This window comes from Phoenix dactylifera, unplaced genomic scaffold (genome assembly GCF_009389715.1).
Source record: "Phoenix dactylifera cultivar Barhee BC4 unplaced genomic scaffold, palm_55x_up_171113_PBpolish2nd_filt_p 001125F, whole genome shotgun sequence".
Classification (NCBI taxonomy): Eukaryota; Viridiplantae; Streptophyta; class Magnoliopsida; order Arecales; family Arecaceae; genus Phoenix; species Phoenix dactylifera.
This window is the reverse complement of record NW_024068468.1, coordinates 101,887-118,060: the sequence shown is the minus strand read 5'-3', so window position 1 is coordinate 118,060 and position 16,174 is coordinate 101,887. Positions and strand designations below refer to the sequence as shown.

The 16,174-nt window shown below is 42.8% G+C and overlaps 1 protein-coding gene across 1 annotated transcript; it reads right to left on the bottom strand.

Annotated features, from left to right (window-relative positions):
• Nucleotides 1–239: 239 nt before the first annotated feature.
• On the bottom strand, nt 240–15,513 carry LOC103696869 (putative disease resistance protein RGA3). Its single transcript, XM_039121537.1, has 4 exons — nt 14,806–15,513; nt 5,501–8,753; nt 5,257–5,399; nt 240–724 (listed from the first exon to the last, which is right to left on the bottom strand). The coding sequence occupies exons 1-3, from the start codon at nt 15,280–15,282 to the stop codon at nt 5,305–5,307; spliced, it is 3,825 nt and encodes a 1,274-aa protein (XP_038977465.1). The 5' UTR covers nt 15,283–15,513; the 3' UTR covers nt 240–724; nt 5,257–5,304.
• Between the last annotated feature and the right edge of the window lie 661 nt (nt 15,514–16,174).

Sequence of the window (16,174 nt, the reverse complement as noted above, 5' to 3'; positions counted from 1 at the left end):
GACAGCACTATGGAGTGAAGAATTAAATAACTGCTTCCCTATAAAAGATATGTGTTATCAGCTTGTCATCAACCGAACACGCACCATCTTGGTGCAAACTGTATCCTGAATCATCAAGATAGGCAACTTATACACCAAATTCTGCTGATGGAAGGGTAAAGCCTAAATATCATTGCAACCTTTACAAAATTTGTGACAGAAAAACGTTACAAGCAATATTCTACATATAGATACTGCACTGGAGAACAAAAATAAGAATTTTATAATGCAATGGAAAAGAGATATAACATCCAATCCAAAAGTAGAGAAATAACAATTTCAAAATCCTAGAAATAGCTTAAGGAAATTATCTGAGGTGAGAAGAATATGGTGTATAATGGCATAATAATTATAGTAGCAGCATCAATCTGGGGGGTCTCTTAGATGAATAATTGAAGCCATACATATGGAAACTGTCACGCCTTGGGCCCAGAGTGCGACAGATGCCGCACACCTGCACGACAGACCGTACAGGCATGCAAGGCTCTGCATTATATCAAAGCAATGACAAATTTCTGATTTTTTTTATTAATAATTTACTCAAAGCAATCTTCCAAAGTTTCAAAATAACATATGACAACATAAATCAATTTCTCTAACTAGTCTATCTAAAATGCCAATAACTGAAAGAAATCTTCAAGAATCTAGCGCACTTTCCAAGTCCCGTGTGATCACGTGTCTGAATCTGAAAAATAGAAAAAATAGGATGATGAGTTACACTAGCCCAGTAAGCAACACAATACCCCAAATGTGGGGCCAAACATGCCAAATATTTAATTAAAATATAAAATTATCGACTGAAAAATAAATCACAAATGACATTTTTACAAAAACTCTGATATTAGAATTCCAACATCAATAGGCTATGACTACGTAACCTAATGGCATGGATCGCACAAAATACCAAAAACTATTATTATTAACCACAAGTGGCAACGGTATCCAAAAACTACAATTCTAATAACTGATGGCAACGGTGTCCAAAAACCACTATTCTAATCACTAGTGGGGCAGTGTCGAAACTAGTTTCTCATAGATACAAGTCGACAGGGCCAACAAATAATTTCAATTGGCAGGGCCAGAACATATCCTAACCATGCTGAGAATACGTACATATAAAAATAAATTGCATAAGTTGCCCAGTCATATTTTACAGATTTCATAGCATATAGCAAAATTTTCAAATGATATCTAACATGCTTGACCTATTTTACTAAATACAAAATATATTTCAAAATTTAATCAACTAATAATTATTTTGCTAGTAATTTGGAAAATACACTTTGAAGCATTAAGTTACTTATCTCTTCTTGCTTTAAATCCCACTTTAAACAAACGTGTTACATACACCTATTTAATATCATTAAAATGTTATTAATTTTAATATAATTTCAGAAATGAAAATAAAATACTATGGTCTCATGCCCCCATATCAGTTCGATCCAAACAAGGAGGATTCAACATGTCAGAGGTGAAGATCGAAAGTGGTCAAATCTAGTTGGGGTTGAAGTCATAGTTGATCTACCACCTAGGTACCGAGGCGATTCATGGTCTCTAAACTAGTTAAACATTGATCTGAGCAACAAGAAGAATAAGGCTTACACTAGGATCTCCGAGCATTTCTAAAGTGAGAAAAAGAGAAGAGAAAATCTCAGCTCAGGTCTGGATTTGGTTTGATCTTGATCTTGGGCTCGGTCTGAGTGGCTCGGGTCGACAATTATAAGAAAGGTCCAGATCTAGTCAAAATGTGGGCTTGCTTAGAGAGAGAAAAAGATACACGATTCAAGGCTAGTTGAGCTTTTGGGCTTGATCCACTTAGTTATGTTCAATCAGAGGCTTGGCCTATTCAGTCCAATTTGACCAAAATCAAAAAGAGATATTTGGCCTGGGTTGACCTAAATCAATCAATGTATCTGGTCCAAAATGAACAGACTCAGCCCACAATGGATGAACTGGGCCCAACAAGGCCCAAAAGAAATATAGCTTACAATAGATAAGCAGGGCCCAAAATGAATGATCGTGGCCCACAATAGGTAAACAGGGCTCAAAAGATATACGGCCCACAATGGACACGACCCAGCAGAGTGAATAGGGCCCAACATGGCCCAAAAAGTATATGGTCTACAATGAGCATGACCCAACATGATGAACAAGGCCCAAGCTTGGCCACATTGGCACGGCCCAAATAAGTGAACAGAGCCCAAAATGGGCATGACCAACAGGGCCCAAAATAAATGCATTAGGCCCAAATTCGAACAGGGCCCAAACGAATGACCATGGCCCAATCACGACCCAAAATGGTGTTCTTCATCATCAATCATTAATTATATATATATATATATATATATATATATATATATATATATATATATATAGTAACAAGAGAAAATGGAAAGAAACTAAAGAAAGAAGAAGGAGAAAAACAGGGTGAAGGAAGAGAAAGAAGGGGAAAGAGGGAGGAGCTCCAGCCACCCGTTGCGCGGCCAGCAAGAAGGTAGAGACCAAGTGTGTGTCCTCAATTTAGCCCGAACAGAGATGCCAAAGTGGCTTCGGTTTGACTTGAAATGGAAAAATAGAGGGGAGAAAGCTTACCAGCGAGCGACGGAGGCGGTGGATCATAGCCATGGGTGGCAACGGGTGGCGTCCAGTGGCTGCTACCATCGGCAAAGATAGATCTCAAATCAAGGAAAAAAACAAGGGAATGACTACAAAATGTCTTCGGGTGGCGTTCGGCCGGGGTGGCGCACCGGCCACCAGAAGGAAAGGAGGAGAAGGAGGGAGAGGGAGGAGATGGAGGGGAGGCTCAAAGGTGGATCAGAGTGGATTGATCTTTGGAAGGAGGAGTTTTTATAGGTGGGTTTTGGCCCGTTAACTGCCGCGATTCTCATGACAGCTGATCAGAATTTGTGGCCATTCAAGCGGCCACGGGGTGGCCGTGGGCCTGTCGCGGAACGGCCGCGGCGCCCCCGCTCCCATCTCACCTAAAGAAGGTGGAGAGGATCGCGATCACTATCCTCTGTTCTGGCTCTTCACAAGGGCCTTGGGCTGCGTTATCTTGCGAAAACAATACAATAAATGAGAAGAAAATACTGGTACAATATATTAGTTATTTCTTCTCATTTAAACAAGTCAATCCAGTGCCGAGGGAAATATGACCCTTGAAGCAAAAAGAAAGGAGGCACCGTGTGAGAGTACGTGCTATGAAGGAGAGTAAAACAAAAGAAGGGATACCATTCACATTGTAGCTGAGAAGAACGTAGACAGTAGATAAAGCAATAAAAGAATCAGTAATTAAAAACTTTCATAAAAAGAGCTAGTGCAGGGCATCATGCAAGTTCATACTGGAAATTTGAAATTAAAATAATATGAACAGATATCAGTAGTTAGCAAATGAAAAAACAAAATTAAGCTCACACCTACAAGAATAGGCGGATGTATGCATGAGACAGATGAGGTGCAATAGTGGATAACAATGTCAGATATGTGACATTGTCCTGAATACTCATAATTTCAAATTTTTTAAGACAAAAGGAAGCATTAACTATTCATGCTTCAATTGCCATAACTATAACAATGGGTCAACAAGAAATAACCAAAGCCATCCAATGTCTTTATGAATCCATCTTCCCCATTTAGTCCAATCAAGGTCTGCGTTTCCAGACATTCTATGCTTCTCAAATCCTTGGTGTAACTTCCCATCTAATATTGATGAACTTTCCCGACATCTTTCAGAACCCTGTATTGCAATTTGCAAATAGAACCCCTATTCGCATCAAGGCCTCGACTGATCTTTATTGGACTAGACTTACACCATCTTAAGCAGTTTATCAATTATTTTATACTTTTAGTTAACCTGAAAGTTCATACTTTATTTCTACTATATCTCAGAATCTTGAAGTGGAGAACAGAGCAGATATCAGATTCAGAGATGCAAGAGACATAGGGAGGTTAAAAGAACAGTTATTTAAAGAAAAAAAAGCTATTAAGAAGTAAAATTGAGATATGCTGCAAAGTTCCTTTATGCTTGTGGATCCTCAATCAAACAATTCAAGCAGTTTTCAGAGTAAAGTAATATACCAAAAAATTAGGTTCCAAAAATCAATTACAAATGTAGGACCCAGATATGCATTGCAACATGAACTAGTAATTGGTTTTTATGCAAATCCATTATGAAGTTTAGAAGCACCCTAACCCTCTTTAAGGGTGTGAATAGACAATAAAACAATTTTTTATGGATGTAAAGTACAAAGAATGCATAACCATATGAACCCAAGTAAGGACTGAGCTATATCTAAAATCATCCCACAACCCCTTGGTATGATGAAGGGAAAAAAGGAAAAAAATTAAAAATAGAAAAAAATCAGGACATTGTCATATTATACGCAATCATTAAGCTCAGTCAGCTTATTAATCCATCTAATCCATATTCCCATCAAGTGAAAGCTTTTACACTCTTAACTTGCATATTGTTCTTAAAAAATCCTTATAGCCATAGTATTAATTATTTCCTGCTAAACGAACAATAGTACTGACCCTTTTTTTTTTTACTTGACAAATTACAGCCTAACCCTCTCCTCTTCAAGTGCTATAAAACAATAAGACAGGTTTGCTGTAAAGCCTCCCAACAATTATAATCATCATTAGAATTCATCTCAAATAGACCAAACTATAACTCGCATGCAAGTTTTTCTTGACCTTACCCATTCCCAATCACACCCATTGGTTGCCACCGAGTCCCCTAATGACAAATATAATATTCATTGCAGATTGTTCAATTTGACATGATCCAAACCCAAACCTAGAGGGAATATAAAATTCTAACTGCAGCCCAGATCCACTGAAAATTAAGTCCACAACTCATTGCCTACCCAATCATTAGCAAATAATAGGACAAATTGTCAGGTTACTGAGTGCCATCTAGCACCCTAATCATCAGTCATGCAATAAATTATAGAAAGCTGCTGATGGTTTTCCTGACATTTACTTAAACTGAACTACAGAAAAGGGAACGAGAGAAGTGTCTCTAAAAGTTGCAGAGGTGAATAAGTTTAATGGTTGCAAAGGATGAGCCTTGTAATTAAACTAAAAATACTTAGTGGCAGCACAGAAAGAACAGGAAAGAGAAAACGTTGAGAAGAATTGCAGCATGGTTGTACAAAGTATTGTAAACAGTTGGAACACATCAGATGAAGGGCACCACAACAGATTAAGAACAACCTGAAATTTATCATGGGTGCTTAGGCAGGATTGGTATCCTCAAAGCTGTCAATGTCGTTGAAGTCGAGATCGGATGGTAGATCCTTCTTTGCTTTCCACAAAGCAGCACTGCAGCCCAATCATCGATAATCGTGATCGCTGACCTGGACAGTCCAAATGAATGAAGTTCGTTTAATTTTACTTCTGTTACATTCATAACCATAGTAGGCAAAAAATTTACTCATCAGAGTGAGGAGTGACCAACCTCTGCTGCTGCTCCTGTTGTCATGCTCCACCGCTGCCATCATTGACCTGACTGGGATATCTGAAACAAAGCCCCAATACTCTCCTCCCCTCATGCATTGTGTCTCCAATTCTGGACAATTCTTAACCCACAGGCACTTAAGGTTACGAGGGCACGGTAGCAAACTGTTTGGCAATGAGATCAGCTTAGGGCAGTCGGTAATAGTCAATTCCTCAAGTGCATTAAGGCCTTGCCTCCCCTCGGGCAATGAGCTGAGGTTCGGTAAGTCTTGAATTCTAAGGCATACTAGAGCAGTGCAGCATCCCAGCCCTGCCGGCAAGGAGCAGACGTTAGGGCATTTGGAAATGATTGCTTGCAGAAGCGATTGTGGGAAATCAGGTAATATTGTCATATCTTGGAAGCCACCTAGTTCAATTACTTTCAAAGTGCTGAGGTGCTTTAGTGAGTCCTGTGGAAGGTTGGCTAACTGCTCACATCCTGTAATGGCAAGCTTTTCAAGGGAAGTGAGGTGCTGCAATTGCAACCCACCATCGAATTCTGATGATGACGAGCCAATTAGGTTGCGACAATAACAAATTCGTAGACATTTGAGGGAGCTCAAACCTTGGAGAACCTCAACCGGCAAGAAATTTAGGCCATCACAACATTCTACTGACAGAGACTGGAGAGAGTTCATTTTCTTCCACAGCCCCAGCGATGATGATGAAAACATAGGCTTCTGGCAACCTCTAATAGTCAATTCTTGAAGGGATGCCCTGGAGTCAACCTCCTCCTGCTCTAGCAGCAGTGTCAGTTCATGACACTCCCGCATTTCTAATCTTTCTAGAGTATTCATACATCCGAAGAACCCTTCGGCAGGAAGCAGGGCTGAGCAATATTCTATCTCAAGATTTCGAGTTGTAGGAAACAGTGGAATGTTCCTTAGTCTAGAGCAGCTGCTGATTTTCAAGCTAGCAAGCTGAGGAAATGATGGCCTCCCTCTTATGCCCTCCCATTCTTCCAAATTATCCATATTATGCAACCTGATTTTCCTCAGTGAAGGGAACGGTGTACTGTTTTGGTCTGTGCCTGCACTGCCATAGAAACTGGTGCCACCCATGTACCTCACGGAATTCATATTTCCTATCTCTAGAATTTCCAGGAAAGGAAGTTGTCCAAGCTGTGGAAGATGCTCACATCTGTTGCAACCTGTCATAATGATTTCAACTAGACTATTAAGGAGCATTGGATCTTGCCTCAACCAAGCTGGAAACTGGGCGCCTCTGTAATTCTGCAGTGTGAACTTTTTTAAGCTGTGAGGAGGTTGAAGGGCTTCAAGCACATTCTCCACATGTCCTTCCTCCTGTCGATCAGCTGACATCCCCCAGTCTAACTTCAGCACTCGAAGATAGTGTTTGGAACCTAAATTGACATCGCGAGCATCTTCTTCACTATTTACATTCTCAAGGTTACACAACTCTAACATTCCCTGGAGGTTTAAATTCTTCAGCTCTCCTATGCCGCCACTTCCAGACTCATTGCCAAGTATATACCTTGTGAGTGTCCGTAAATGTTTCAAATGCCCCATCCCTTTGGGCATACACCTTAAACTATAACAACCATCAAGGTACAGATGCCTTAGATTGGTCATGTTTCTCATTCCTCTTGGGAGCTGGAGAAGACCTTCACAGTGGATGAGCTTCAAAGTTTGCAAACAAATGAGGCTACATATGTTTTCAGGTAAGGTTTCAATATCACTGAAAGAGATATCCAGGTACCGTAATAGTTTGAAACGCTCCATAGATATATGACAATCTGATATGCTAGTGTAACTCAAGTCTAGCACTCGCAAATACATGTTTTTTGACAAGGTGGCCCGGGAATGAGGATTGACAAGTGCACCATGACCCAATAACAATAGCGTCCGCAAGGTCTTAGCAGAGGATGAGGTGTCTATGTTTGATAGGTCTGCAAAATAATTTATGGACAAATGACGAATTTTGCTATTTCTATTTGAAATGCTTTCAGGATAGTCAAAAATACGACATTCATTTCCCATGATGGATGATGCAAGGTCATGCATGAGGTCATGCATCTTGCATGTCGTTTTTGTATCACTATCATGCCATCTTTTAATTTCCTTTACTTCTTGGAAGAAACACCTCCATGCAAGCTCAGTAAAAATTTCATGGCCCTTCTCCTCAAATTCCATGTTTCCTTGGGTTGGAATGAGACCATTAGCCATCCATAATTGAATTAGCATATCTTTGTCTATTTCATAATCCTTTGGAAAGATGGCGCAATAAGAAAAGCACTGTTTCAAATGGGAAGGCAAGTGATTATAGCTTAGCTTCAACGAGGGCAGGATCCTATCATCTCGTAATTCCCAAATTTCACTCTGCATCACGGACCTCCATTCCCACTCCTCACTCTTGAGGCGCATTAAGCTGCCTAGTGTTTTTGCTGCCAAGGGCAAGCCCCCACACTTCTTGACAATCTGCTTGCCTATTGTTGCCAACTTCTGGGGTTCTTCTGTGCTCTCAAATGCTCGCTTCTTGAACAAAATCCAGCAGTCCTGCTCAGACAAGGGAGCCAATTGATAAGCCTCGACCGTACCCACAATTGATGAAACTATCTTACTGCGGGTAGTCACCATAACTGAACTGCCATCTGCGCCGACGGTTAGCAAATCTTTCAACCCACACCATTTCTCTTCATTCTCATTCCATACATCATCTAACACCAGAAGGAATCTTTTTGCTCTCAAGATTTCTCTAAGCTCCTTCTGCAACGGATCCATATCTGAAACCTTGCATTTTTTGTTAGTAGCCGATTCAATAATTGCCCTAACAATCTTCCGGACATCAAAATCATCCGAAACACAGACCCAAATCTGCTTGTGGAAATGTTGTACCACTCTCTCGTCGTTATACACCATCTGTGCGAGCGTCGTCTTTCCAAGGCCCCCAATCCCGAAAATTGGAACAACTGTAGCGCTCCGGCTTCCACTTCGACTGATGAGCAGCTCCACAATCTTCATTTTGTCTTCTTCCCTTGCAATGACTTCTGACTCGCTGATAAAGGAATGGGTTTGCAGTCTATCAGTTTCTCCAAGCCGAGTAACAATGTCACCACCACCACCACGACCGTTTCTCCATACGAACTTGGATTGTTCCGCGGCAATGTCATCCATTCTTCCCACGATTGCTGCTATCTTTTGGGCCATTCTAAAGCGAAACATTAGAGAATTGTGGAAGGAAAAGAAGCCCTGTACCTGTTGAAATATTTGTGGAAGAAGAGAAAAATAAGAGAATTACAATGTAGAGGAGTAGTAAGAGGCTGACAAAGTTTGTTAAGGTCGACTAAATTTGACACAATTAATCACAAATCAACCAAGGTGAAGTTTGGTAAGGCCGACTAAGTTTGGCATAATCAATCACAAATCAATCAAGGTGAAGTTTAGTAATGCCAACCAAGTTTGGCACAATTAATCACAAATTAATTAAGGTACTAATCAATCATATAATTTTAACATCCCCCCTCAAACTTAATGTGGTAAAATGGACACGAACTTGAGTTTGGAAACAAGATCTCGAAAGATGCCAGGAGAATGAGCTTTCGTGAAGATGTCCGCGGTGAGGACAGATCTCAGAGATAAGGCAACCAAAGCTCAACGATGCTCGTAGACAAAGCACCATAGAAAAAGAGCAAGAGACCTCGTACTGGATGATGAAAAAGCCGAGGGCAGCAAATAAAGCCAGAGATTGAGGAATGGGACGGCGCTATGCAGATGTACGCATCCATGATCAAGAGCGAAACCGCACCTGCCAAGTTTACCAGCCAACTTTCTGACGGTACGGTGTGGTGCGCTGATGCTAGGGTTTGGAGCGAGACCACATCTGCCAAGTTTACCTGCCAAGCTTGTAACAGTATAGTTTGACGCGTTGCTGCTGGGGTTTGAAGCGAGACTGCGCCTGCCAAGTTTATCCGCCAAGTTTCTGATAGTACAGTTTGACGTGTTGCTGCTGAGGTTTGGTGCAATACCGTGCCTACCAAGTTTATCTGCCAAGCTTCTGACGGTACGGTTTGGCGCGCTGCTGCTGGAGTTTTGAGTGAGACCGCGCCCGTCAAGTTTATCCGCTAAGCTTCTGACGGTATGATTTGGCGCGTTGTTGCTGGGTTTGGAGAGAGACCGCGCCGGCCAAGTTTACCCACTAAGCTTCTAACGGTACAGTGTGGTACGCTGCTGCTAGGGTTTCAGCTTGGGAAGAAGACAACGCCCCCCCAAAAAAAAACCCTTCACATGAAGAAAGCATCCACGGTAGCCCAACAATTTTTTTTTAATTGAAAGTCAAACAAGAAAATAATGAGAAAATAACAAAAAATAATTCAAGAGAAAAAGAAGGAAGAAAGAAGGCTATGATTTTACAAGGTTCTCGATGAGAAGAAGGGGCTTTGAAAGTCGCCGAGGCCGAAGCCCCGGCTATCCCTCCCAAATAAGGCAGAAGAAACAGAGGATCTATGAGCGACGACGACCACAAAAAAGGTGAAAAAGAGGATGGCAATAGGTTACGTGTTCGGTGGCCCTGATACCATGTTGAAAAGAAGAATAAGAGAAGAGAATTGTATTTCTGCTTGTCTGTTACAATATACAGGAGCAGCCTTTATATAGACTAGGAGGCTGACGAAGTTTGGTAAGGCTGGCTAAGTTTGGCACAATCAATCACAAATCAATCAAGGTGAAGTTTGGTAAGACCAACTAAGTTTGGCACAATCTACAAGATAACGTGCTGGAGCCGGCAGCCCAGCCAACTTCAGCCCAAGGCCCTTGTAAGGAGCCAGAACAGAGGATCACGATCCTCTCCAGCTTCTTTGGGCGAGATGGAAGTGGGGCACCGCGGCCGTTCCACGGCAGCCCCACAGCCACTTGAACGGCCGCTAATTCTAATCAACTGCCGTGAGAATCATGATGGTGAGCAGGCCAAAACCCACTTATAAAAAAAACCGCCTCCTTCCAGAGATCAATCCACTCTGATCCACCTTTAAGCTTCTCCTTCGTCTCCTCCCTCTCCCTCCTTCTCCTCCTTTCCTTCCGGTGACCGACGCGCCACCAAGGCCGAGCGCCGCTCGAAGACATTTTGTAGCCATTCCCCTATTTTTCTCTTGATTTGAGATCTATCTTTGCCAATGGAAGCAGCCACTAGACGTCGCCGGTTGGCCACCCATGGCTGAGACCCGCCGCCTCCGTCGATCGCTAGTAAGCCCCCTTTCCTCTACTCTTCGATCTATAGTCGAATCAAGTTTTCTTTTCATTTCTCTTATTCTGGATCCAAATGGAGGACTCGATTTTTTCCTCTTCTCACCAGCCGCCGCAGCAGCAACCGGCTGCTATAGCCGTCAACGGCTGGCCGACAGCCCCTAGGCTGGCCGCTGCTGGAAACTCTCCTCTCCTCTCCTTCCTCTCATCTTCTCCTCCTTCTTGTGTTCTCAACCGGATGAAGAACCCCAATTTTGGGATGTGATTATTCATTAGGGTTTTGTTTGAATTTGGGCCCAGTTCATTCATTTTGGGCCCTTTTGGGCTGTCCCCATTTTGGTCCCTATTGGGCATGTTAACTTTGTTGGGTTGTGCCCATTGTGGGCCAAAAATGGGTCAGTTTAGCATTTTGGCCCCTATTGGGCCATAACCATTGGGGGCCTATTCAACCATTGGGGGCCCGCTCATTCATTATGGGCCTGTTCATCCATTTTGGGTCGTTCAACCATCATGGGCCCATTCATCCATTGTAGGCCCATTCATCCGTTGTGGGTTTGTTAACCCATTATAGGCCCGTTCACCCATTGTGGGCTCGTTCATCCATTGTGGGCCCCTTCATCCGTTGTGGGCCCATTCATTCATTGTGGGCCTGTTCATCCGTTGTGGGCCTACTCATTCTTTGTGGGCCCATTCATTCATTATGGGCCCATTCATCCGTTATAGGCCGTATTCATTTTGGGCCCTGTTCGTCCATTGTGGGCCATGTTCATTTTGGGTCGTGATCATTCATTTTGGGCCCTACTCATCTATTTTTGGCTGTATTTCTTTTGGGCCTTTTTGGCCCTATTGATCCATTGTGGGCCGAGTTCGTTCATTGTGTACCGGATACATTAATTGATCCAAGTTGACCTAGGCCAAATATCCCTTTTCCGATTTTAGTCGAATCGGACTAAATAGGTCAAGCCTCTGATCGAACTTAACTAAGTGGATCAAACCTGTTGTGGTTCGAATCTGGCCCGAAGGTGACCATGCCGGGGGAGTCAAAGGAGCTGCTGGTTATTTGGAGGAAGAAGACGGGGCCACCTCCTGCGCGGCGGCGGCGGCGGCGGACCTGCACAAAGCCTCACTGGTATTTTCGGTGTGGGCCCTCCGACAATCAAGTTAAAGTGGGATAAGTTTGGTCCAGCCAAAAGTCCCTTAGAAGTTACTTGACCGGGCTATTTGTAGTTCCGGTGGAGAGGCTCAGGTGGCAGAGGCATTGTCCGCCCTCATTATGAGAGGGGGTGGCTCTGAGTCAAATGGCGCGCAGCTAATATTGGCCAGTGGCATATAGGGCTGTCTGTTCTCGAGAACGGTAAGGTGTTGATAGTCGTAGTAGGATATAGCCGGAGTAGTCATGGTGCTGTCCTTTGACTGTCGAGGGCCAGCTCTCGAAGTGTAGCGCGGTGGTGTTGTAATGTATGGCCACGTAGGAGGGCGTGGGCATACACATGGGTGCGGCTGTTGGCGAGTTCGAACTCGTTGAGAGGTTGCATCATGCGTTTGGCGAGGTCGACTAGACGGATGCCGAGGATAGCTCAGCTCTCTAAATTTCGAGGTGTACTCGGTGAAGCGTCCCGAGCTCGAGAGTCGGGGCGTACTACTGAAGCGGTCGCCCCGAGCCCGGTCGGGGCGAGTCGGCGAATATTGAAGGTCGATGGACCTTTTGGCAGAGTCCGAGGCCATGATGATTCTGAGTCGGACCGAGGATCCAACCGGTCGGCGTTGGCATTTATTGGGCCAAAATTGGGCGGCCTTTTTGTTTTGGGCTGGACGATCCATTTTGCCCCGCATCAAAACCCAAAAACTTAAATAGCCTTAGATTGTGTATCTCTTTCTCTCCCTAAGCAAGCCCACGTTATGACTAGAGCTAGACCTTTCCTCTGATGGTCGATCCGAACAATTAGGACCAAGCCCAAGATTTGGATCAGATCAAATTCAGACCCGAGTTGAGACTATCTCTCCTCCTTTTCTCCCTCTAGACAAGCTCGAGGATCCTAGTGTAAGCCCTGTCCTTCTTGTAGCTCGGATTTAAGTTAACCCAATTTGAAAACCCCGAACTGCCCTAGTACCTAGGTGGCTGACTAGCCATTACTTCAGTCTCAGCTAGATTTGGTCACTCTCGATCTTTACCTTTGACCCGTTGAATCCTCCTTGCTCGAATAGAACTGATTTGGGGGCATGAGATCATAGTATTTAATTTTGACTTTTGAAATTATGTTAAAATTAATATTATTTTAATGACATTAAATAGGTGTATCTGATTTGTTTCTCTAAAGTGGAATTTAAAGCAAAAAAAGGTAAGTAACTTAATGCTTTAAAGTATATGTTTCAAATTATTGAAAAAATAATTATTAGTTGATTAAATTTTGAAATATATTTTGTACTTAGTAAAATGAGTCAAGCATATTAGATATCATTTAAAAATTTCGCTATATGCTATGAAATCTATAAAATATGACTGGACAACTTATGAAATCTGTTTTTATATGTATGTATTTTCGGCATAATTATAATCTGTTATGGCCCCATCAATAGGAATTATTCATTGGTCCTATCGACTTGTATTATGAGAAATTAGTTTCGACACTATTGCCATCGATGATTAGAATAGTGGTTTTTGGACCCCGTTGCCACCGGTGATTAAAATGGTGATTTTTGGACACCGTTGCTACCGATAATTAGAATAGTGGTTTTTGAATACTGTTGCCACCAGTGATTAAAATAGTAATTTTTGGACACTGTTGCTACCGATGATTAGAATAGTGGTTTTTGAATACTGTTGCCACCGGTGGTTAACAATAGTGATTTTTTGACACTTTGTGCAATCCATGCTACTGGGTTACGTGGCCATAGCCTATTGATGCTGAGATTTTGGTATAAAAATTTTTGTGAAAATGATAATAAGTTTCGAAAAAAATTATATTATTTGTGATTTATTTTTCAGTTATTAGTTTGTATTTTGGTTAAATATTTGGCATGCTTTGACTCCATTCTAAAATATTTTGTTGCTTACTGGGCTAGTATAGCTCATAATCTTATTTTTTTCTATTTTTTCTGGGCTGCAAATAGATCGGATTGACCTGTAACCCGACCTAATCCGTTTAGATCCGATCCGACTCGTTTTGAAAAACCTGTAGGGCTGGGTCGGATCTTAAAATTGAACCCATTTTATTTTCGAATCGGTTCTGAATTTACTAAATCCATATCCGATCCGATCCGTATATAAAATATTAAAATATTACTATAAATAATAACCGTTCAATGTGCACTAATTTTTAGATATAATGTAATAGATGTTACTATAAACACTAATTTTTAGATATAATGTAATAGATGTTACTATAAATAATAACCGTTCAATGTGCACTAATTTACTATAAATAATAATCGTTTATTACACGTAATATAATAAATTATGGTGCGGCATCCAAGGATGTCTTGTATGTTCCGAATTTTTTAAATCTACACGCATCATTAAAGAATCTAACTCGGTAAGCAGATAATGCTGCATCCATTGAAAGATGTAACTGTTTATTTTTCTTCTGCCAAAATTGCACTCTGGTTTTCAGCCAAAAAAAAAAAAAAAAAAAAATACACTCCGGCAAGCTGGCCTTAATTTAGATGCAGGGTCACATAATTGCAGCATAAGTTGCATGCGTGCGAATCAAATTACATGATTCTCGTGGGTGGGAGCCGACCCACTGTTGTCCCATCCGTCGGACGTGACAAAATCCAAAACCCCCCCCCCCGGGCCGCGCGTGACGAGCCAACCGCCTGCAGCACGACGTGGCACCTCCAGCAAGCTGAAACTTTGGAAGATTGCGTGAATTATTGGTTAAAAAATAAATTTTAAAAATTTATCATTATTTTGACATAATCTGCAGTCTTAAATATATGTACGGTTTATTATGAGATCTCGAGACGTGATATAATCAATCACAAATTAATTAAAATAAAATTTAATAAAGCTACCTTAGGTTGATACAATTAATCATAAATTAATAAATGTCAATGATTTCAACGTTACCTTTTTTATCATTTTGCTGCCATGTTCTTCCGCTTCCCGCCGCAGAGCCTCGTAGTTGACCTCATCCAGGATGTTGTCGGCGTCGTAGGCGGCATCCTTGAGCTTGGCTATCCAGTCATTCAACGCCCGGACCGCCCGGTCTGTAGCCTGATTCTCCTCCACGTCCTGGAGCGTAGCTTGGATGAGGGACAGCGCGCTCTGGAGCCTGGCCAGCTCCTTGTCGACGCCCCAAATTTTTCCCAAGCCACGCTGGATCGCGGAAACGGATTTCTCCAGCACCACCTGGACAAGGGGAGGGAGGAGTATAGCGGCGGCCATCCTAGCTTCGTAGAAGAAAGAAATGTGGGAACGATGCAAGAATAAAAGAGCATGACATGAGTCAAGCGGCTTCTCCGGTCGTTTCAGAATATTTCCTAGTAGCGGATGGGGACAGCAAAGGACGATGCAAGAATAAAAAAAAAAAAAAAAGCAAGACATGAGTCAAGTGAAGCGGAAGCTGGCGAAAACTTTCGGCGCATGGGTTTCCCCCTCTCCTTCCTTCCAAAACAAGCGGAAGCTAACTGGAAACTTTCGGCGGCCCATGCTGGGCACTGTAACTCTCGTCCTTGGATCATTAGTTTCTGAAGTAAATGGCATCCAGATCCTCGCAGGACTCCATCCGTCGCCGGATTCGGCTCGAGTTGCTACGTCCCCAGACGAAATTAACCATCGGATGGATGCTTGCAGCGGATGAAAAATGACTCGCAAAAGGTGATTTTATTGGACACACAAGTTAAAGGTGGCGTACAATTGCCGAGGGACAGAATCTCGCTGCCATCGACCACCGCAAATGGAGTCCGTGACTCCCAGTCACAATATTCGCATCGATAAAAATAATCGGTACGGACATGCTTATCGGAATAATCTCTCTTATTTTAATATATCCCTATTCCTTTACTTTTGCATTTTTTTTTTTCAAATGAGATTTTTTATTAAAAAGATAGAAGGGGAAGCACATGAAGTCCCATTTTGTCTGCTAACTCATTGTTCATGGCTTGCATTGAACGAAACTGTTGCTGGAAATTGGACCCGGGGGCGGCCGCGAACCGAGAAGGAGGAGCTCCGGTGGGAGAATCGGCGGATGGCGGTTCGTCGTCTGGCGGCGTCCTCCGGGGGGGCCTGTGAGCGAGAACGGTGGGCGGTGGATCGTCGGCATGCGGCTCCTTCCGGGGGAACCTGCAAGAAGCCGGTGGCCGGGCTTTCCGGCGCCGGCAACTGTTGCTGGAAATTGGACCCGGGGGCGGCCGCGAACCGAGGAGGAGGAGCTCCGGTGGGAGAATCGGCGGACGACGGTTCGTCGTCTGGCGGCGTCCTCCGGGGGGGCCTGTGA